Source organism: Thalassophryne amazonica, chromosome 3, assembly GCF_902500255.1.
Source record: "Thalassophryne amazonica chromosome 3, fThaAma1.1, whole genome shotgun sequence".
NCBI classification, from domain to species: domain Eukaryota; kingdom Metazoa; phylum Chordata; class Actinopteri; order Batrachoidiformes; family Batrachoididae; genus Thalassophryne; species Thalassophryne amazonica.
The window spans coordinates 34,953,905-34,977,914 of NC_047105.1; the positions used below are offsets into that span (position 1 = coordinate 34,953,905).

The window sequence follows — 24,010 nt, forward strand, 5'->3', positions numbered from 1 at the left end:
ATTTAAATCAAATCCCTTTTAGTGTCATTTTGATCTTGGGGAACAGCCAAACATCAGAGCCATGTCAGGAGAATAGGGAGCTTGATGAATCACAAGTGTCTTGTTTGGCCACAAAAGCCTGAATCAGCTGAGCAGAATAGGAGAGTAAACTGTAATGATGAAGCAGCAAACTTTTCACCACCCACAGATCTGGTCATTTGCAGTGCACAGCATCACGAAGGAGACATAGACCCGCCCTGTAATACTCTTTGGCCAGCCTGTCTTTGACATTGCTGCACACTGGCCATGCTTTCGTTGGCCTCAGGGATGTTTCCATTGTGATGACTGAACTTTGGTTTCGAGGGGTTGTACCCATATACCCATGTCTCCTCACCAATAACGACCGTGTTCAGGAAGTGAGGGTAGTTGTTTGCGCATTTCAGCATGTCCTTTGAGACTTCCAGCCAGTTGCTTCAGCTCCACCGTGAGCAGCTTCAGCACGGCCTTTGTTGACATTTTCTGCATGCTCAAATCCTCAGACAAAATGGAATGTACCAAACCAGTGCTTATCCCCACCTCATCTGCAAGTTCTTGGATGGTGACACAAAGGTCATCAACGACCAAACTCCGCAACCTGTCTATCACTTGGTGATTTTGGCTTATGGATGGCCTCCTGGAACGTGCTTCACTCTCAACTAATGACAGCAAACGAGAATCCGGCAGGTGGTCAGTGCACGTGGGCTGACAGCTAGAAACTGCTGTGCTCTGCAGGTGGGAAAAAAAATTCATTCATGTGCAAGGCTCCCTACACTCCCCCACCATACAACAACTCACACACTTCATTTGTTCTGTGGGATTAAAATAAGGTCATTTTTTGAATTCGTGTGTGTGTGTAAAATTATAAACAAAAGATGTGGATGCCTGACTTGTTTTAACATTTATACCTGTACTACAGTCCATGTGTAACTGGAAATGATGCCACACTGTTACATAAGGTGTTTTATTTGTTTAATTTATTAAGATGCTACATAGTCCAAACAGGTTGGATTTGTTTTTATACACCAGAGAAACTACTTAACTAGGAATAATCTTCAGCGTGGATACTTATTTATTTATATATACAAAACAGTTTTGCGACTGCTTAAATTGATCACGGTGACGGTCAGCGTAGTGTGTTCACAACCAGAGCTGGATCACTTTGTACTTGCAAATAATTTGGCTTCATCCCAGTTTGAGTACCAATTTTGGGGATTTCACAAAGGAGTGTTAAAGCTACAGTGTGTAGAATTTAGTGTTATGTCATGGTGAGGTTGCAGACTGCATTGTACAACCCATTTTGTTTTTCACTTCTTAGTCACAGGGATTGATGCTGCCTTGCCTTTTCTTGTGATAAACTATATGTATGATCCTCATTTCACAAAAATGAGGACTCTTAAACTTGTTAGCCTTCATTAGCAACCAGTAGACAGTGTATAGAGGAGAACTGATTCCTTTTCTTTTTTTTTCTTCAGTCTTCTGAGACACGGTAGGTCCCATTTGGGCTACTGTACCAACGTGATGCAACTTGGCAGCCTCTACGAGGGGGCCCGCTCCCATGCAGACAACTGTCTTTCTAAGCTTATGAAAACACATTAATTCATTGTTGTAGGTAATTACACAGATGGTTATTAATGCTATATTCCATTTCTGCTCATAAACACACCTAAATCCTACACACTTTAGTGCTAGAATTTACTGACGAGGTAATGGAATGTTTTTAAAGAGACACGCCTTAATTTTTCAGTTGCAAAGCACCACCTTCCAAGTTCTTGTTTTCAGCTATGCAGTCTCAAAACAAAGTCACCAACAGGATTAGAGAGCGCCCTTTGGCACTTTAGTCAATAGATGTGTGGTACGCAAATTAGGATGCAAAAGGCAAGAATTGTGCAAGTACACCATGATCCTGGAGTGATAACCCAAGATGTCACTGAAGCTCAGGTCTGCTCTGCAGTAAGTCATCCTCACCCGAACATTTTCATACATTACATCAAAAAGTCACCCACCAAACACATCCATCACCTCCCACTTCACTCAACAGTAAAAGATGGTTGAATTTTTTTTTTTTTTTTCATTTAATCATTTCTTCCATATGTGAAAGGAGAACACACTTTGAATTAAGTTATACATACAGTTGTCTTATATTCAAATCATTCACTTTCCACTGCTGAATTATGTGCATTTCACCAGAAATATCCAAATCTTGAAGTAAAACCATTTCAACATATGCTTATATTGACAAGGTATTATTATTAATAATAATCATCACCATCAGCTCTAGAACAGTACAGTGTCATGTGGCTGCTCACTTCCTAGTCCCCCTCCTTATTTGAGAAAATATTAAGCCTCTATACGCAGGAAGATGAAACACTCTTGCACTTCCAAATGAAAGTGAATTCAAATGCAGTGAATATATAACATTAATAAGTAATTGATAAATGCTGAACCAACACCCAAAATGAACACAAGCCTGCAGTGGAGTGGGGAAAAAATAAACCAAACAATCCAGCATGTGCAGCAGCACTGGTGCAGGGAGAGCTGAGAAGTGAAAACAGACACACACTTTCAACAAAACAGAATGTCAACAAATGTATGCCTCAGTTGGAAAATAGTAGGACTTTTGTTTTGCTGATGTTGTCAGGGGAAACAATATAATTCACCTTTACACTTTTTTCTCCCCACAGTATGTACATCTGTTGTATATATTCACGTATGGACATATGCACATCACACACACTTCCATCACGGTTTGAGAATAACTTGCCCAAACAGGTCACAAGGCAAGGCTTTACCAAGAGTGTTTTCAGCGATCAATCCTACAAATCCGGAGCTCATTTCATGTAGCAGACTACAGTTAAATGCTGTAATCCTAACAACAAACATGTCCTAAAAATCATAAAAAAAAAATTATTAAAAAAAAAAGCTGTAAAACACAAAAGAAGGAAAAAGAAACCCATCAGAAATGTAGCTGTGCAAACCTACAGTCAAATAACATTGACACCATTATAAAAGCAATTAAGTTAGATTCAAAAGTCCAATGCAGCACTCTGCGTGTACGCATGCAAACATCCCCTCTGCCAACTGAGGATGTGGTGACACATGAGGGGGGGACAAGAAGAAGAAAAAAAAAAAAACCCTTCTGATATAGTGTTTCATACGTTGTTCAAGGTTGTAATACAATCGAAGACAAGCTGATTTTTTTTACAAAGCCTCTGATTGGAGGAGTCATTTTGATAGCCCTGTGTGCATAACCCCCATTGTATGGATCATTTCTAATAAATTCCTTCTCTTAAAGGGGCTTTAGCTGGAAGGAACGAGGCAAGCCTGGATAGACTGTACAGTGTGGGAGGGTGGACTACGTACATAGTGTACACACAGGCTCTGGCCTTTGTCATTTAGAAGAAGAATTAGAAAAAAGAACAATAACACACTGAAATGACATTCGCTCGACGCATACTGACTCAATCGTACCAACGCAACCTAGTCTGTGTTGGAAAAATCTGTTGGTCTGATTCATGAGGATTAAATCATGTTTCCATTCCCCCACACCCACAGAGCCGCTCGCCTGTATACATGAAGTTTTGGGAACAGGGCCAGAATTATATGATGATTATATTGAGGCAAGACCTGTAACAGTAGGTTTTGTTCTTTAGGTATATTTTTTTCTTTATTCTCATACATTACCACTGAAATTTTTACATAAATGAGACTCAATCAAAACTACTGCCACCCCCCCAACTCAACGGACATAGAATTTCTGATCCAAAAATCCCGAATCCTGTGTTTGTTTCATCTCCCCCAAAAAGCATGCTGTGGCTGAGCAAACAGGCCTGCACTCTACAAAACCAACTTGCCCACGATTGCACCGAGCACAAAGAAGAGCACAATAAGGGCCACTGTGCGGGTGCTCAAGCCTTCCTCTTTCTTCATGCCAAGTGAGGTGTGCTGAGATGACATCACGTTACTCTTCCTCATCCGCAGACAATCGTCCTCCTGAATTGGAAAGCAGAGGCGTAGACAAAGCAACAAGGTATCAGGAGTGGTAGGAGGGCAAAAGAAATTCAAGAGGTGATTAAAGAATGTAGGTGGGCGAAACAAAATTGCAGGCGGTGGAACAGAGGTGGTGAAATACAGAAAGAGAAAATTGAGAGGGGGAAATGGAAGGGGGGGGGGCATGATGACAACAAGAGGAAAAAGTCAACTTATCAAAAAGACTAATAAATATGATCTGCTTGAATCTCCGTCAGACCAAATCCTCTGTGAAATGTAAACAGTGTCAGACTTTATTACACTTCATTTCCCAGCAGCAGGTGGAGTAGGTGTGGGAACTGGAGGTGCTGGGGCTCTCTGTTACTTTAATCTCAGCTGCAGGAGCAGCCGGCAGTTCTTCTCCCTGCGGCAATAAGATTAAAGGGAGGCGACCACAGTGTGCAGCTTACTGATGACTCTCTTAGCTGTCTGTGGTGTGCATAATGTGTGCACTGATCATACATCTTCAATTCAATTACATTACATTTATAAAGTGCCAAATCACAACAAAGCTGCCTCAAAGTGCTTCACACAAGTAAGGTCTAACCTTAGCAACCCTTTGTATGTGTGTAATTAGTCTCCCACTAACTCCTTATAATAAACCATATTTAAATTAATTTTGTGATTGATGGCATACTCAGTGATTTGTAAAGGTGTCTTTAGAAGCCAAAGGGCCACGAGCTGTTGAACCTTAACACAAACCTCAATATTGTGTCCACGTAATTCATCAGAGCGTGAATTTGTCAATGTGTCTAGCTAAAAACGTTTCCTTCATTTATTTATGAACTCGTGCACTGACACCAGTCAGGTAGTGATGAAATATTGCACCTTAATTTAATTTAGTATGTCGTAACGAAAGAGGGGAAAAAACAAACAAACAAAAACTCAAAGAACTCTACACCTGGTTTTGTAGGTGACACTGTTCAAGTACAGCTCCAATAGTTCCCTGCACAGGAAGTAAAGAAACGCGAGGGCAACCCTCAATGATGTTATGGGGAAACAGGTGCCAAACTCAGTCAGGTGTGTTCAGCCAAATTTTGAGTTTGAGACACCAAATTAACTACTGGTAATCACGTGGAACAGAATAGGGAGAGACAGGAAACATTGCAGAACAAAGATCCCAAGGATCATGACTGAAAAACACTGGACTTGAGTGACATTTGTGAACTGAGACTCTAGTGACCCCTAGTGAAACAGAGTATCAAGTAACATTTTAAAATATTTGTTGAATTGTGTCCTGAAGTTGTCACCCACCCTAATCTGTTTGTTTTCTTCCCGTAGCCTCTGAGCCTCCATTTGCAGCCTCTTACACTCCTCCATGATCTTCTTTACCTCTCCGTCATCAAGGGTGGAGCTGCCCGACTTTGCCGGCAGCGTGGAAGCCTCAGACTTCAGAAGGCTGGACGATATCTTGTTGGACTCCATGTCATGCTGTTGGTGAGTTATAAAGTTACAGGTTAAAGAATGTGTATGACTTCACGGTTTCCTGATCCAGGCACATGGGGTCTTTTAAATTTATAGATGTGTGTTATATACAGTAGTGTTCAGAATAAGAGTAGTGCTATGTGACCAAAAAGATTAATCCAGGTTTTGAGTATATTTGTTATTGTTACATGGGAAACAAGGTACCAGTACATTCAGTAGATTCTCACAAACCCAACAAGACCAAGCATTCATGATATGCACACTCTTAAGGCTATGAAATTGGGCTATATGGCATTCAGTCAGTGAATTTGTCAATTTTGTGGAACAAACAGGTGTGAATCAGGTGTCCCCTATTTAAGGATGAAGCCAGCACCTGTTGAACATGCTTTTCTCTTTGAAAGCCTGAGGAAAATGGGACGTTCAAGACATTGTTCAGAAGAACAGCGTAGTTTGATTAAAAAGTTGATTGAGAGGGGGAAACGTATATGCAGGTGCAAAAAATTATAGGCTGTTCATCTCCAATGCTTTAAAATGGAAAAAAAAAAAGACACGTGGAAGAAAACGGAAAACAACCATCAAAATGGATAGAAGAATAACCAGAATGGCAAAGGCTCACCCATTGATCAGCTCCAGGATGATCAAAGACAGTCTGTAGTTACCTGTAAGTGCTGTGACAGAAGACGCCTGTGTGAAGCTAATTTATTTGCAAGAATCCCCCGCAAAGTCCCTCTGTTAAATAAAAGACGTGCAGAAGAGGTTACAATTTGCCAAAGAACACATCAACTGGCCTAAAGAGAAATGGAGGAATATTTTGTGGACTGATGAGAGTAAAATTGTTCTTTTTGGATCCAAGGGCCGCAGATAGTTTGTGAGACGACCCCCAAACTCTGAATTCAAGCCACAGTTCACAGTGAAGACAGTGAAGCATGGTGGTGCAAGCATCATGACGTGGGCATGTTTCTCCTACTATGGTGTTGGGCCTATATATCGCATACCAGGTATCATGGATCAGTTTGAATATGTCAAAATACTTGAAGAGGTCATGTTGCCTTATGCTGAAGAGGACATGCCCTTGAAATGGGTGTTTCAACAAGACAATGACCCCAAGCACACCAGTAAACGAGCAAAATCTTGGTTACAATCCAACAAAATTAATGCCTCGCCGATGTGAAGAAATCATGAAAAACTGGTTATACAACTAAATACTAGTTTAGTGATTCACAGGATTGCTAAAAAAAACAGTTTGAACATAACAGTTTTGAGTTTGTAACATCAACAGCAGATGCTACTATTATTGTGAACACCCCCTTTTCTACTTTTTTTTTTTTTTTACTAACAGCCCAATTTCATAGCCTTAAGAGTGTGCACATCATGAATGCTTGGTCTTGTTGGATTTGTGAGAATCTACTGAATCTGCGGGTACCTTGTTTCCCATGTAACAATAAGACATATACTCAAAACCTGGATTGATCTTTTTAGTCACATAGTACTACTATTATTCTGAACACTAATGTATGTGCACATGCATGCTGAAACAAAGACCCTGGTGTCCCTAAGTTACAGAAAACCACCCACGGGTGCCCTTCCTAAGTGGATCAAGCTAGTTTCTATCAGCATTAATAAACTCTGTGGTCCACAGTGCTGACAGAGCCACATGCATCTATAACTCTTAATGAATTGGAAACAATTACCACAGGTCATTTTCCCTTCTGACATTTATGAAGTCTGTACACTCAGCTCGTAGCAAAATGAGCTGCATCTCTAAAGCTGCGTATGATCTGAGAATAAAATCACAATAATAAACTGCATGACAGAATGAACAAAGTGACTCTTTTGATGCCCAAAAAGGCGGCTGATAGAGGAACACAAAGCTGGAACAGAATCCAGGCAAGACATGATGGAAAAATGGATGAAAAGGGATAGATTTAATAATGGGATGAAACAGAACACGGAGTGAAAACGAGATGACTAGACTGAGAAAAATAAAATAAAAAATAATAGAACTATCACTAAGAGAGTAAGAAATAGGAGGATGAAAGCTGAGATAAATTAGATACGACTAAAATGAGGATGAAAAATTATAACTGAAATAAATAACTACTACTACTACTAATAATAATAATAACAGTAATAATGCCACTGTACAGCTTGGGACTTCGGCAAGGGCGGTCACATCTCCACCTCTCTCCTCTCCTCTGTGTTTCTCCATCTCTGCTCCAACCTTCAAAGTCCCTACTTTACCACACTGTGAATTTTTCAAACTATACTGGAATAACCATGGAATTGATCAGCTGGTCTCTGAACGCTACTGACACCATTTTCTCAACAAAGAAATCCGGGCTCGGGGACCCTGCGTACCCAGATGGAACCTACCCTGCGGGCTATGTTCTCGATGCCTGGGAGAAGTGGCGCATCACGTGCTTGGCTCCACTCACTGTGAAGGACGTTAAAGATTTTTTTAATTTGGTTTTATAGTAGGAGGGCTTGTGCTTACTGGTTTATGTGCTGCACTGACCTACCGGAGAATTGGCAAGATGGCTGCTACCAGAACCACGACCCCTCACCTGTCCATCATGATTAATGAGGTGGGCAAGGCGGTACAATCTCAGACTGCATTAACCCTTGAACTCAGACGCAAGTTGGAAAACATCTCGGCGCAACTGTCTGCCTTGCAAAGGAAGACATCGGAGACCAGGGAATACTCATAAATTGGATTTGGTCGGTCAGAGGAGCTGTAAATGGAATTTCTGTGATTCTCTGCTCAACCCTAAACATGGCAGGCTTATCAGCCTCCGAAGGTCAAACTGTCCCGCTTGTTTTCCTCCAGTGGTGAAGTATTCGGCTTTCCCTCTCATCTTTCTGCCCTGATGTTTTCATGGCAACCCCAGACATTATGCACACACGGACAGAAACTTATATAAACTTATCTGCACACCCAATGCCTCCCCTACCAAGATTTCTACCCCCCCCCCCCCCCCCTTGTGTTTCTGTTCCTCCACCCCCAGGCCTCTGCTCTACTGCTCCTTTTTCCCCACTGGGAGCCAGCACGGCTCAGCTGCTGCAGCTTTCTGTTTTCCCCAAGCTTGCGGGGAAAGCGCACACTCACACTGTCTCAATTTGGATGACAGACTGTCTTAAAGTTTAGCGTACATAAACAATTAAATGTATATGCGTGGTGTTTTAATTCTGATGTGTGCCATTATTACGTTCAACTAATAATAATTGTGGATTAATTGCTGTATTTTTTTGTCTGAGGTAATTGGGTGTGATATGAATTGCTTGTGTAGGGATCAACAAAGTTGTTTGAATCTGAATCTTTGAATTGAAACTAAGACAATAAGAAGAAAAAGGATGAAAGCTGAAACTTCAATTAACTTTTTTATTTTTAAATCTATAACAGCCAAGTGACCTCTTTGTGTGTGCATGTGTATGGCTTCAATCACGCAAAGACCAGGGAGAGCTGACATTTGCTGTTTAGTATGCTTATGTATTTTGGGTCAGGGATGAATGCTGCAAAAATGGAACACTAACAGGACTAATAGTTTTGGAGAAGGTACGAATACTAGCAAACATTGCTCATTACGTTTTCGACTCACATGCCTTTCCAACAGGGGGCAGCAAATCATCTTTATATTAAAAGTGTGAGTGTGTGATTTTATTTAGTAAGTTCAATGTAAGTAAATAATATAATTGTAAATACGTTAAAAATACAACCCCAATTCCAATGAAGTTGGGACCTTGTGTAAAATGTAAATAAAAATAGAATACAATGATTTGCGAATCCTCTTCAAACTATATTCAATTGAATACACCACAAAGACAAGATATTTAATGTTCAAACTGATAGACGTTTTTGTTTTTGTGCAAATATTTGCCCATTTTGAAAATGGATACCTGCAACACGTTTCAAAAGTTAGGATGGGGCAACAAAAGACTGGGAAAGTTGTTGAATGCTCAAAGAACACCTAATTGGAAACAGGTGAGTGTCATGATTAGGTACAAAAGGAGCATCCCCAAAAGGCTCAGTCATTCACAAGCAAAGATGGGGCGAGGATCACCACTTTGTGAACAACTCTGTGAAAAAATAGTCCAGTAGTTTAAGAACAATGTTTCTCAATGTTCAATTGCAAGGAACTTGGAGATTCCATCTACAGTCCATAATATAATCAGAAGATTCAGAGAATCTGGAGAACTTTCAACACATAAACGGCAAGGCCGAAAACCAACACTGAATGCCCGTGACCTTCGAGCCCTCAGACGGCACTGCATTAAAAAACGACATTGTGTAAAAGATCTTACCACATGGGCTCAGAAACACTTCAGAAAGCCATTGTCAGTTAACACAGTTCGTCGCTACAACTACAAGTGCAAGTTAAAACTCTACCATGTAAAGTGAAAGCCATACATCAACAACATCCAGAAACTCAGCCGCCTTCTCTGGACCTGAGCTCATTTGAAATGGACAGATGCAAAGTGGAAAAGTGTGCTGTGGTCTGATGAGTCCACATTTCAAATTGTTTTTGGAAATCATGGATGTGAAAAGAGGAAAAAGACCGTCCAGATTGTTACCAGCACAAAGTTCAAAAGCCAGCATCTGTGATGGTATGGGGGTGTGTTAGTGCCCATGGCATGGGCAACTTACACATCTGTGATGGCACCATCAATGCTGAAAGGTACATCCAGGTTTTGGAGCAACACATGCTGCCATCCAAGCAACAACTTTTTCAGGGACGTCCCTGCTTATTTCAGCAAGACAATGCCAAGCTATATTCTGCACGTGTTACAACAGCGTGGCTTCATAGTAAAAACAGTGCCGGTACTAGACTGACCTGCCTGCAGTCCAGACCTTTTGCCCATTGAAAATGTATGGCGCATTATGAAGCGCAAAATACGACAACGGAGACCCCGGACTGTTGAACAACTGAAGTCGTACATCAAGCAAGAATGGGAAAGAATTCCACCTACAAAGCTTCAACAATTAGTGTCCTAAGTTCCCAAACACTTATTGAGTGTTGTTAGAAGGAAAGGTGATGTAACACAGTGGTAAACATACCACTGTCCCAGCTTTTTTGAACCGTGTTGCAGGCATCCATTTCAAAATGAGCAAATATCTGCACAAAAAATAAAGTCTATCAGTTTGAACATTAAATATCTTGTCTTTGTGGTGTAGTCAATTGAATATAGTTTGAAGAGGATTCGCAAATCGTATTCTGTTTTTATTTACATTTTACATAATGTCCCAACTTCACTGGAATTGGAGTTGTACATGGATGACACAAAAAAGTGAAAACACTTATTTCCATTGTGGTCCATTTAAAAATCAAATGACAATAGAAGTAATAATAAAATAATAATAATAGTGTGTATATGCTAACAACATACATTAAGACAGTCAATTAACATTAAAAACTATTGATGTCTAAGGTTGTAAAAACATTCTGGACGCCATTCCAACTCATTGCTTTTAATTTATTACCACCCTTGAAAAACATCAGCTACCTACCCACTACCCTACACAATCTAGAGCCCGTGGATCCACGCAGGTAATGTGGTAGTTTATTTATACAGTGCCAAATCACAACATAAGTCACCCCACAGTACTACAGACAAGCAAGGTTTAAATCCTACTAATCCCACGAGCAAGCACACTGTCAAAGGTGGTGATGAAAATTTCCCTCAAATCAATGATAGGAAGAAACTAGGGATGCACCGATACCACTTTTGTTCCAGACCGAGTACAAGTACATACATTTTGGTACTCAATACTGAGTACCGATATGAACACTTAATGATACCATATTACAGTTTTATGATGACTTTGAAATCATGTTTTATTCATCAGTTGTTCCTTACGTTTTGACTGTAACTGCTACTAATATCATTAGCTTTGTTTTTAGTATCAAACATTTCACTTAAATCATGTAACTTCACTTTTTGACGACAACAAATTGTCTTTTAACATTAACCGTGTGTTTCTTAATAAACATCTCACTTAAATGTAACCTGAAAAATAAACAACACCAGCAATAGAACTGAAATTGTCCATCACAAACTATGTCTGTGAGGACTAAAAGTCTTTTTTCAAAATGTGAGGGACAGATTCATTTTGATGAAAGGAATCTTCTCTGTGTTATCAGCTCTTTTTTAAATCTACGTGAGACAGAGCTAAACAGTTTTTCACTCTTCACACTATTTTTTAACTTTTAATTAAATGCATACCGTTAACATACACAAACCATAAATGTTTTTTTTCCTGCAAAGATGGAACATGTAATATTGATGAGCATGCAGAGGCAAAATGGAGTATTTTTACCATTATTTTATTTTTCTTTGTGGATAATGGGATAATTTCCCTCAAGTGCAGACAGAATCGCCCGTTGCCTGTGGTAAATGAGCCATTAACAAGGTGCAGTGACTCGACTTCTTGCCCAAATTATGGCTCGTGGAGGCGAGCAGAGGTTCTGAACGCCGCTCCATGGACATTCCGCAAACGGATTACCAACAACAAGGGCTGAAACTCACCAACCTGATGGACAACCTCCGTCACTGAAACCCTGATGGCAGTTCTGATGGAGGAACTGACGCAAAGTGCCGAAGTCACAGAGGAACTTTTTTCAGCCACACGAAGAATTAAAGTATTTTCAGATGTTTTCCAAACTCAGGAGGCTTTGTGTGGATTATTTTGCAATGAACAGGTAAGACTTTTTATTTACTGTGTGAATTTACTCTGATTGGACAGCAGCTTTCAGCCAATCAGTGGACAGCAATGATGGACATATTTGACTTATGAGTAATGAGTAAAGCCTGTAATAATACCTAAACTAGCCGCAGTGTTCAAAACATATGAAAAAAGTAGCAGTTATAGTCTGGACATTTCGGAGCGTGTGCGTGGAAATCCCACACAGAGGTTGACATCATGCTGCTGTAAAGGGGTATCGGGTCGGGGTATCGCAGACATTTTATGATTTCAAGTACGAGTAAATGAAGATGGGATCGGCCGATACTCTATACTGGTATCAGGATCGGTGCATCCCTAGAAGAAACCTCAATGAAAGAAAGACTCAATGGGTGAACATCTGCTTTGGGCATACTAACGAAAACAAAACAATCAAAACAAAAGCCCAAAAAGGAATTGTCAAAAATGTAGTGACAGAAACGTTGCAGCTAAGCAACCACATGAATGAGATGAATCGTACATGAGAATGAAATTAAAGAACAGTCAGTGAGAGAATAAGAAATACGAGCAGAGATTAATTAGATGAATAAATGAGATGACTGCAAGACACATTCAGGAAAATGACTTATGAGGAGTCACTAGCAGAAGGAAGGTTAAAACTAGCCATAAAATACGCCACATAAAAAAAGTGCACACAAACTACTTTTTCAAAGTCATTCAAGACTAGGGCACAGCAGAATAACCTGCCAAGTTTCTATTAATTCTGTTCAATAGTTAAAGTTTATCCCATACAATCGTGACTAATGCATAGAAGAATGACCGGCCAGACTGATCCAATTCCAGTCTCCCCACTTAAACTTAGTCATGGGTGAGATAATGAACAAGTGATTCAACATGAATAATTCATGCTTTGAGAGGACAGCCACAAAAACACAAAGAGGTGACAGAAGCAAAAGTATGAGCTTACTGTTTTGTCGTTTTCCACTGGCATCTCGAAGACACACCTCAGCTTGGAGTCCATCAGCTCCTCTGGCTTAGCCTCCTTCCACTGGAGACAGATCCAAACAAAAAGTGTCACAGCAGTACCATTCTGTAAACATGACACAGCACTCTCCAACAGACTGGGAACAACATAAAAGCTAAACAGCAACAGCACTGATATCTTATGGCAGAAGAGCAGCGTAAGGTGAGGCCAACATAATGGATATGTAGATTTTGATCAGGCTGAATATGAGTGGCGCTCCAGAGGCCGTTCAATCATTATACCAGAGTTTCTCAGGATGCTGAATTAATGAAAGGCAACTTTTACTGCATTCACCACAGGGGTGTCATTTTCACCTAGTTTGCTTGTTGGTAAAGTGTGGCTTCATTTTCACCTAGTTTGCTTATTGGTAAAGTGTGGCTGGGAATAAGAACCAATTACTTTGGGGCAGAGCTAGGAAACAGATAAATTCCTTCTTAAATATTGCAGGGCATTCTGAGCATCAAATAGTGGAATGAATTATCCACTAATAATAATAATAATAGTAATAATAAAGAGCTGAAACTTGAGATTGATTTTTCAGTTTTAATACATTTGACAAACTCCAAATTTTCTTGTTTACCATATAATAAAACAGTTATAGACTTAATTTCGGTGTACCCATGATTATGTGGACCCCATCCTGACCAGGTCCGCATAATCATGGGTACACCTCATCAAAAGTCTATAATTGTATAGAGTTCAATAAAATTACTAACTGTTCTTCAAAAAGAGGCAATACGGGTCATTCAAAATGTCGCTATTGAGACCATACTCACTCTTCTTAAAGACTGTCAACATGTCACTCCCACGTTGGAGGGAGTGCCAAGATGGCGCCGTTGTGTCTGGCTGCTCGTCTGCTGCTCTCCAGTCTGTTATTTTATTGTTTTAATTTATGCTGTTTTTGAGTCAGAGGCATTGCAGGTGTATGATCGCCAAACTCTGCTGGATCTCCAGCCCCCGGTTCATGGTGCGGTGTGGTTATCAACGGGTGGACAGAACTTTCCGCCCCCATTTTTATCGGAGGTGCCGGCTTTTCTGTGCCGTGCTCCTGCGCTGCCTTTCAGCCGAAAGGGCAGTCGTCGCCGCGGGAGACGAAGTGGACGTCTGGTGAAGCTGAAGTTCTGTTTGGCCTTTTGTTTGGTTTCTGGATGAGCTGTGCACAGAATTCTGGCAGGATCTGTGCTGCCCTGGCATCTTGTGGATCCGGTTAGAGCTTGTGTGGTGCCGCTGGTCGGCTCTGAGGACTGTCGGCCCGGCCGTCCACATCTTTGCCGGATTGATGTGCGCCAGTGGCGCTCTCGGAACCTGGGCTTGCTTCGCCGGGTTCCGAACAGTGAGACTGTCATCCCCACTGAGGTCCTTACCCTGGGTCTCTTGAACATCAGATCGCTGTCCTCGAAATCATTGTTGATTAATGATTTAATCATGGATCATCATTGAGATATGACTAGCTTGTGTGAAACCTGGCTCAAACCCACAACTCTTCTTCCTTTGAATGAGGCCTGCCCACCAGCGTACACATTTAGTCACGTGTCTCGTGGTGTGAAGCAGGATGGGGGTGTGGCTTTTATTTACAAATCTAGGTTTTCTTTATTAGCTGCTGGGGGTCACAAATATAATTCGTTTGAGCATCTGACTCTCCGTTATGCCCATGATTCTAAGTACTGTCAGGGTCATAAAACTGGAGCTCAGCTATGTTATTTTGTCACTGTTTATAGGCCCCCTGGCCCATATTCTGACTTCTTAGATGAATTTGGTGCGTTCATCTCTAGTTTGTCAACTAGTGCAGATAACATTTTGATTATTGGTGACTTTAACATTCATATAAATAAGCCCTCTGATCCCCTTAGCAAATCATTTATGCAAATTATGGATGCTTTAGGATTCCAGCAATGCATTCAGGACCCGACACACATTAGTGGAAATACCCTGGATCTGGTTCTTGCACGTGGGATTTCTGTCACAAATATTGACATTTTGCCTCTCGCATCTATAGTCTCTGACCATTCACTTATCAGGTTTACATTTACGCTGCCACGTTTAGTGGAACAACAACCTTGTCTACAACTGCAGCGTCATATTAAACCCTCAACTATGACTGAACTTGAGGCCAGACTACCTGATATTTTAGCTTTGAATCTGGAGAATGCTAAATCAGTGGACAGCCTCGCGGATAGTCTAAATTTAACACTTAAAACTACACTTGATAAGATTGCGCCTCCTCTTTTAAGGTCACGCCCTCCTAACGCACAATCACCTTGGTTCAATGATTATTTGCGTGACCTCAGGCAGAAGGCTAGAGGTTTGGAACGGAAATGGCGTTATTTCAAATTAGAGGTGTTCCACCTTGTGTGGCGGGATGCTATTTTAGATTATAAGCATGCACTACTGGCCACGAAGCAGACCTATTACTCTGATTTGATCAGTAAAAACAAACATAACTCAAAGTTTTTGTTTGACATGGTCACATTTCTTATTCACAGGCAGCCACCTGTTAGTCGTTCTCCCTTTTCAGCACAGGATTTCTTAGATTATTTTGAGAAGAAAATAGAAGATATTAGGCTGAGCATATCTCAGCACGCCTCGGACCAGCCATTAAAACCTGCTATGGAGGTGGGCGCTACCACTGAAGTGTTACCTAGATTGATAGAATTTAATAGTATTTCATTGGGGGTGCTGACGAAACTTGTGGCGCCTACAAAAAGCACAACCTGTTTATTTGATCCCATACCAACAAAATTGTTTAAGGACCTGTGGCCCACTCTTGGGCCGACTGTGCTGGAAATTATTAATCTGTCATTAACCTCTGGATCTGTTCCGAAATGTTTTAAATCAGCAGTGATTAAACCATTACTAAAGAAATGTAATCTTGACCCTAGTGTATTGAAAAATTACAGGCCGATATCAAATCTATCATTCTGTTCCAAAATTTTAGAAAAGGTGGTTTCACGGCAGCTCATAGACCACCTTACTGAGAGTGATCTTTTTGAGCCGCTGCAGTCTGCTTTTAGGAAATATCACTCCACAGAGACAGCGCTCACTAAAGTTGTGAATGATCTTTTGCGAGCAATGGACTCAGACACCACTACGGTTTTGGTGTTGTTAGATCTCAGTGCTGCGTTTGATACCGTGGATCATCATATTTTGCTCAATAGGTTGGAGAATTTTTTGGGGATTACTGGAAGTGCCCTTGCCTGGTTGACGTCATATCTGTCCGGTCGTTCTCAATGTGTCTTGTATAATGGCACTACCTCTGACCTTGCTGACATGAGATTTGGGGTTCCACAAGGATCTGTTTTAGGCCCCTTGCTTTTCTCCCTATATGTGGCACCCCTTGGGCATATACTGCGGAGTTTTGGGATTGCCTTTCATTGTTATGCTGATGATACTCAGTTGTACATGTCGATAACTGCGGGAAATCTCACTCCCATAAAATCCCTGGAGGACTGTCTTCTATCAGTGAGAAGGTGGATGTCTAGTAACTTCCTACTTTTAAACTTTGATAACAGTCTTCCTGCGACCGTGAGGCAGTCTGAGTCTGTGGACATTTTTAAGTCAAGACTCAAAACCTATTTTTATTCTCTTTCTTATGGATAGTTTTTATTTTTATTTGTTTTATTCTTTTACTTCTGTTTTCATTTATGTATTTGAATTTTTTTATTCATTTTTAATTATTTATTCAATTTTATGTTGACTTGTTTTATGCAAGGCGCCTTGAGACGGCTTTTGCTGTGATTTGGCACATTATAAGCTAATTAAATTTAATTAAAGTCAAAAATATTAATATTAACAGACATAGTAAAATTCCAAACAGCACAGATCTTGTAGAAAGCAAAAAAATAACCTTTTACCAAAAAACATACCAAAATTGTTCAGCAATCGAGAGGGGGATATCAATTAAGAGGGAAAACAAATTTGAAATTAATAAAATCCATACAAACAAGGAAAATTCTGCATTTCATTTTGTCGGGTGAGACTGTGGAAGTGTGGGTGAGGAGTTAAAGCAGCGTCCAAACATTCAACAGTTTAAAGCAAAAAATAAAGCATGTTTTCACAGGATACAGGGATGAAGTAGGGGGTGTGAGAGTCACTAGGTGTTCACAGGAAACCCTTATTATTTATTTGTAATGCATTTGACTCTTACGTCAAAAGCTGAATGCCAACTTTAACATTGAAAATGTCATAGACACGCTAATGCGTTAGCATCGCTCCAGTTTTTAAGTCATAAAATACATCTAACAACTGTTTCAGAGCACCATAACAGGTCAGTTTTAACATAAAAAGGTAAGTATTACTCAGAGACATGTGCTCTTTTATGTTTAGCAGGAAAAATTAAGAAGTACGCCCACGGCCCAAAAACCCAGAGGACCCCTTATTAGCTGCCCAGTGGCTGATGTAAAAAACATTAAATTCAGCTCTGAATGGTTCCTGCGCTTCCTAGTGATCACTGATCTTAAAAATGACCCAGGCAACTGGCAAAAAAAGCGGAAATACGCGAAAAAGCAGAGATTTTTCGTCCCTGAATCAAAAGAACTGCCGTCTCTCTGATGTACTGTGTTTACAACCACACCTGAAAATCTGCTTTCCAGTTGAACCTCTTCCAAAATGACCAGCTTGCACATAAACCCACTGCAGCTCAGGCCATGCCTCAGCAGTCTATTCTCACCATCAGGCTGTCGCTGGGTGTGGGTGTTTAGCACTATGTTTGTGCCTTTCTACAAGTAAATTCATGTAGAAGCTTCTAATTGATGGTCTTTTGTTGTACAGCTACATTCAATGGATGTATCCCCTCTCAAGTTTAGTCCTACTTTCCCCTTAAATGGCTTTGCTGTATCCGTGTACAAGGCATTTTGCTTTTAAAGCATTTCCAAGCAAAACACTAACTGATTTATAAAAAGGAATACACTCACCACTCCCTCCATGTCGGTCATATCAGGGGGTGCTAGCATAGACTGGACCATGAACTTGTGTTTGCTCTTCTCATTGGGGTCATAGTCAAAAGGCTGCAGCATAACTGAAATACAAAATCAAAGGCATGGTCAACATTGAGGCATTTAGAGCATCCATAGTTTTCATTTTGGGGGTTCTAAAAATAATGTTTAAATCCACTGAAATTTCAGAACCATAAACTGTAGCTACTATCATTAAATTGGGCATTTTAGTTCACACCGTTGCAGGATGACTCAAATCCAATGAAAAACATTGATTGCTGTAGAGACAGAGGTCACAATTACTGCATAATTACTTTTTCCTGTGTAAGAAGTCTTATTTCTTACACTTTTGTATGCTTACGGTTCCATTTTCCATGTTCCGTTTTCATTCCTGTGTACATGACAAACAAAACACATGAACTACTGCACAAATAAACAGGTTTTTTTGTACCCAAGAAGAGAAAAATAGCCCCTGCTCATTCTTTGAAGAAAATAATAATAAAAAAGTGTGTACCCAGATGCTACCAGAGGTAGGAAGTATAGATACAGTGAAATGACATTGTGATTAGTTTGGCATTTGTGGAACATAAAGACAAAGTTGTGGCATGCATTGCCTTTATAGCTATGATTAAGACACTTTCAAAAGTTTTGAAATGGTAACCAAGTTTGCATTTGAGTGGAGCAGCGAGAGACTTGTTGCTGGTGGCAGTGCCAGGTCCGCCATCCAGGTTCGTGTCGGAGTCACAGGCACATCCTGGCCCGTGGTCCCTCGGTGGCCGGCGACCAAGCAACCCAGCCCGCAGTAGCCTTGACAATGTCGGAGGCCTAGTTCAGCCTTGCAGGAGCGGCGCAGCAGATACATCCCACCAACGGCAGCCAAATGATTGGCCACGCACCAGATTCGCAGATGCATCCCGGTTCGCAGCGGCGTAGCTGACCACCTCACACGCGGCCCCTCAACTCGTTGCTGAATCGAAGGCCCAACCCAGCCGTGGTGGAATCGGAGGCCCAGTATATCCCTACGGCAGAGTCGGTGGCCTACCCAGCTCACGGCAAGAGTCCACAGCGGCAGCTATCTGCGGGCCCATCGCTACAGGGGCAGCTACGTCTGAGACCACCGCAAGAGACAGCTACTTCACAGCTACAGTTGGAACGGAGCCAGAATTCTTGATGGTTGTTGAAGTGTTTGGAGCTTGTCAACCAGAAGGAAGCTTGCCATCGGAAGTTGCCAACAGCCCACGGCCCATCGAAGGCTGCAAGCTGAGCCCACGACCATCGAAAGCCACAAGCCGAGCCCATGGTTTGCTGGAGACACAAGCCGAGCCCACAACCCACTGGAAACCACAAGCCGAGACCATGACCGAGGACATCACCAGCATCGGCAGCCGGCTTGTAGTTCCTGAGGGGAAGCTGGGATGACACAGGCTAAGCTAGGCTAGCAGTTCTCTTTGCTGATGACACAAACCTGTTTTGTTCAGGAGAGAATTTGCAACAATTATTATTTAAGAACTGAAATGATAAAGTTGAAGAGTTGGGTTGATATTAACAAACTGTCATTAAATTGGTCTAAAACTAAAATGATGTTATTTGGAAATTATAAAAATGGTGTACATATACAGTTAAATATACTTGAACTAAACATAGCATGTGTCAAAGAGAATAAGTTGTTAGGTGTGATTATTGATGATAGATTTAACTGGAAAGCTCATCTTCAAAATATTCAAAAGAAAACATCCAAAAGTACTGCAGTATTAAATAAGGCAAAGCACATAGCAAATCACTACAAACTCTGTACTGTGCATTGACTGCACCTTACTTGACGTACTGTGCTGACGTCTGGGGCAATAACTATAAAACTACAGTGTAACCATTATTCAACATTCAAAAAAGAGCATTAAGAATAAGTCACAATGCAGGGTATCGGGACCATACCAATCCATTGTTCATTAAATCGAAGATATTAAAACTTTATATGATTTCATTCAAGACTGTTCAATTGATGTATAAAGTGAAAAATAAGCAATTACCATTTAGAATTCAAGAATATTTTACCCAAAGAGAAAGAATGTATAATTTAAGGGGTTTGTATCATTTTAAAATTGCTGGCGCTAGGACGACCAGGAAATGCTTCTGTGTCTCCATTTGTGGTCCTAAAAAAATGGAATAATCTACCTTAGAAACTCAAGCGATGTCCAGATATCAACTGGTTCAAATATTTATAGAAAGAAATGGTATTCTTCAGATATGTATTAGATGAAAGTGGTTGAGTTGTGTTGTATGAAGGTGTTATACTTGAACCTTTTCTACTGAAATATGTAGGTGGTAACCAGCTTGTATTGGATCTGTTTGTGAAATATTTGTTTTCTTTTAATTGTAATTATGAGCTGCTGTTGTCCAGGTTTTGTTTAGAAATGAACATTTATGAACAGGCACATATGCCTGGTTTGATTTTACTTCATAGAGGGGTGTAGGCGTTGATAAGCTTTGCTTCTGTCTACTTTGTTTGAGAAAGTGTTTCTTTCTCTTTTTGCTCTGTATGCACCACTCTGCATTTAATCATTAGTGACTGATCTCTGCTCTCTTCCACAGCATGTCTTTTTCCTGGTTCTCTCCCTCAGCCCCAGCCAGTCCCAGCAGAAGACTGCCCCTCCCTGAGCCTGGTTCTGGTGGAGGTTTCTTCCTGTTAAAAGGGAGTTTTTCCTTCCCACTGTTGCCAAGTGCTTGCTCACAGGGGGTCGTTTTGACCGTTGGGGTTTTTCCGTAATTATTGTATGGCTTTGCCTTACAATATAAAGCGCCTTGGGGCAACTGTTTGTTGTGATTTGGCGCTATATAAATAAAATTGATTTGATTTGATTTCTTTTTGAGTTTTCTTGTTGTATATGAGTGAAATTTTGTTTCATGGGTGTCTAATAAATTCAATTCAATTCAATTATGAAGGTTAAACTTTTAAAGACAGAAAATTCACTAAAACCACCAATAACCATGTATATACATAGTACTTAGCTTTAAAGATGTACACAAGCTAGACCAAGATTATCATGTGAATTTTTGTAGACTAGTAGAAATGATATTCAAAACAGTGCATCTGCAAAGTATTCACAGCGCTTCACTTTTTCCACATTGTTATGTTATAAACATTCTAAAATGGCATACTGTTGGTTTGGAGGTTGATTGTATAAAGAAGTGATCATCGAGGGACAAATTAATCCAGAAAAGGTCACTGTTCCTGTGGTAAATTGCATAAAGGTGCGATGGAGAACTTTAAAATCATGCACACGATGTCATTGCATGGCCACAGAGTTACGGAGCTGGAAGCATAAATCAGGTTTTAGGATTTTAAGGTACCACTGCGCAGTGGACTTATAAAAAGAACGAATTGACCAAATATGATCTTTTAAATGCACATAATCTCCGGCACTTATTTAGGGCAGGCGTTTATTCTTTTAAGTTCTGACCCAGTAATTAAATGATGCAGGTCCCTATTCAAGGTCAGGCTTTTAATCAAGGAAATATGTAAGCTTCTTTGGTGCTGGGGATTCACCGTAGATTGTTCGGCGCCTTCTGACTAATACGTTGTATACATGTAATGGCTTTTGTTTGTTTTATACATGTAGTAGATTTTGTTCATTTTATACATATAGCGGATTTAGATTATAATAGACAAAATTTGCTGGTCCACCTGAATCCATTATATGCAAGCTTTACTGTATATTACATATTAGGGCTAAAACAATTAGTTGAGTAACTCAAATAATTTGATTACAAAAAAAATGTTGAAGGCAAAGTCTGTGCCTCAAAGCTCCATTGAATGTTGTAGTACATATGCCAGGCCTGTGTATGGCGCTGTAATGTCCCCAGGAAATAATAATAATAAAAAAAATAATAAAAAAAAACAGAAGTACACTAAAGCTACAGCTTTCCAACACAACACAGAGTAAAATAAAGCCTTTTAAGAGAAAGTCGGTCCACGCTGATCATCTGAAATAAACTTACTGTACATTTAAAGCTAAGTAGTGTGTTTGTCTATTAAAAAAAACAGTTTGGTCCATTGGCTGCGCTCCGCTCTCCATGCACTTTAAGTCAATCAAGTTTATTCAAAAACTGCCTTTATTTGGATTTGATAAGAGTTTTCATCAACAGGGTGCAGAGCAGATTTATCAGTGTGGCTTTTGTGGAAAAGCTGCACTCCAGCGACCAGTTTTTCACAGGCTGTGCTCACATTCACGTGCAGCCTGACTGACTGAGGACTAACCGTCTATGCTTACGGTCCGGTGTCAGGGGAGTGCTGAGCTCCTGACACCAGGAAAGATCCAAAACTTGTAAAGCCATGAAAAAAAATCTATAATTATCCAGGAAAACAAAGGGATACACTAAATTTGACAATCCGCATGATGGCACAGATTATTCAATTAAAAAACTGCTACAATACTCTATTTCAAAAATATTTTGTATATGCAGCCGATATATATATGGGTCATTGACAAATTAGGCTTCAAAAAAGGTATTTTTATAAAGTATTTTCAATATAGATGTAAAACATATTTTTGAGTCCAGAAAAATGTGTTTTAACAAATCTCATTTATTGAATAACATTTTTAACTGTTTAACTCATTTTGAAACAGTATTTTGAACAGCATGACAAAAAAAATGTCAGGTGGCGCATCCAAATATTTATAAAAATCTGTATACATTCCTAATTTTTATTTTAAGATTAAATCTTTTGCAACTATTCCTTAGCATTTCTACACAAGGTAACAGGTTATTATTTTATCATTGTGTTCTTTTTTTTCCAATAATTTACGATTTTAGCATTCTGTATGTCAGGTTTTGAGCCAAGTTAACATTCAATTTTGCCTTTAAAGACAGAAAAATAAAAACACAAATACGCAAATCCAGATATTTAGTATAATAACTACATTCATCACATTAAAAAAACCATTTAGTCACTAACATTTTTTTTTTGTTTAAACTGGTTGCAAAACCTGACAAATATTGGTTGTACCACCTGACAACATTTGTTATAATATGAAATATGCTGAACAAAAAATAATTTATAATAGTAACATATGTTCTAGTCATATGTCTCTATTTAAGTATTCTTAAATAGATATTTGATGCACAGTTAACTGCATTCTCACATTGTTGGGAGAGTTAGGTTCAACATTGTTCTTGTTGGGAGAGTTAGGTTCAAGTTCTTCTGAGGGTTCATTTGACTTGGGTGTAAAATTCAATATTTCCTCAATGGCTCTTTTTCTGTCCCGGTGCTTTTTTTTGATCTTCCCTCCACTGTTGCCTATTTTTTCTGTTCTTGCTTAGAGAATTGGCCGATAGGGGGCTTCACAATTTTTCCTTCTCTCTTCCTCCTCTGAACACAAGACCTAATAAGCTGACAAATTTCCATTTAAGAATGTGAAAGTTGTAATATAATAATAAATGTAAAATGGACTATGTATAGATGCATTACCTCTCTTTTCTTTTTGCAAGATATGCTTCCCTTGCAGCCGGATCATTATTAATACGTACCCTGTGTCGTGCCGACTTTATTTTACTTGACAGTGGCATCTAAAATGTACAAATTATAATTTGAAATGTTTTAAAGTGTATAATACCTTTAAATTTAAAACTACAAAATATTTTATGGTTTCATGGATAATCTTAGAGCTTTGAATAGCATTATCAATCAATTCAATCAATTTTTTTATATAGCGCCAAATCACAACAAACAGTTGCCCCAAGGCGCTTTATATTGTAAGGCAAGGCCATACAATAATTATGTAAAACCCCAACGGTCAAAACGACCCCCTGTGAGCAAGCACTTGGCTACAGTGGGAAGGAAAAACTCCCTTTTAACAGGAAGAAACCTCCAGCAGAACCAGGCTCAGGGAGGGGCAGTCTTCTGCTGGGACT

General features: G+C 39.9%; 1 protein-coding gene across 1 annotated transcript in view; it reads right to left on the reverse strand.

The window, feature by feature from the left end:
* Positions 1–974: 974 nt before the first annotated feature.
* The window catches only part of LOC117506530 (vesicle-associated membrane protein-associated protein B/C-like), a 56,742-nt gene continuing 33,706 nt past the window's right edge, over positions 975–24,010 (reverse strand). Inside the window, exons 3-6 of the mRNA XM_034166031.1 lie at positions 18,080–18,183; positions 13,113–13,193; positions 5,299–5,475; positions 975–4,008 (exon numbers count right to left, since the gene is read on the reverse strand). Of these exons, the coding sequence (XP_034021922.1) occupies positions 3,853–4,008; positions 5,299–5,475; positions 13,113–13,193; positions 18,080–18,183 (518 nt within the window). The 3' untranslated portion in view covers positions 975–3,852. The remainder of the gene's footprint in view (positions 4,009–5,298; positions 5,476–13,112; positions 13,194–18,079; positions 18,184–24,010) is intronic.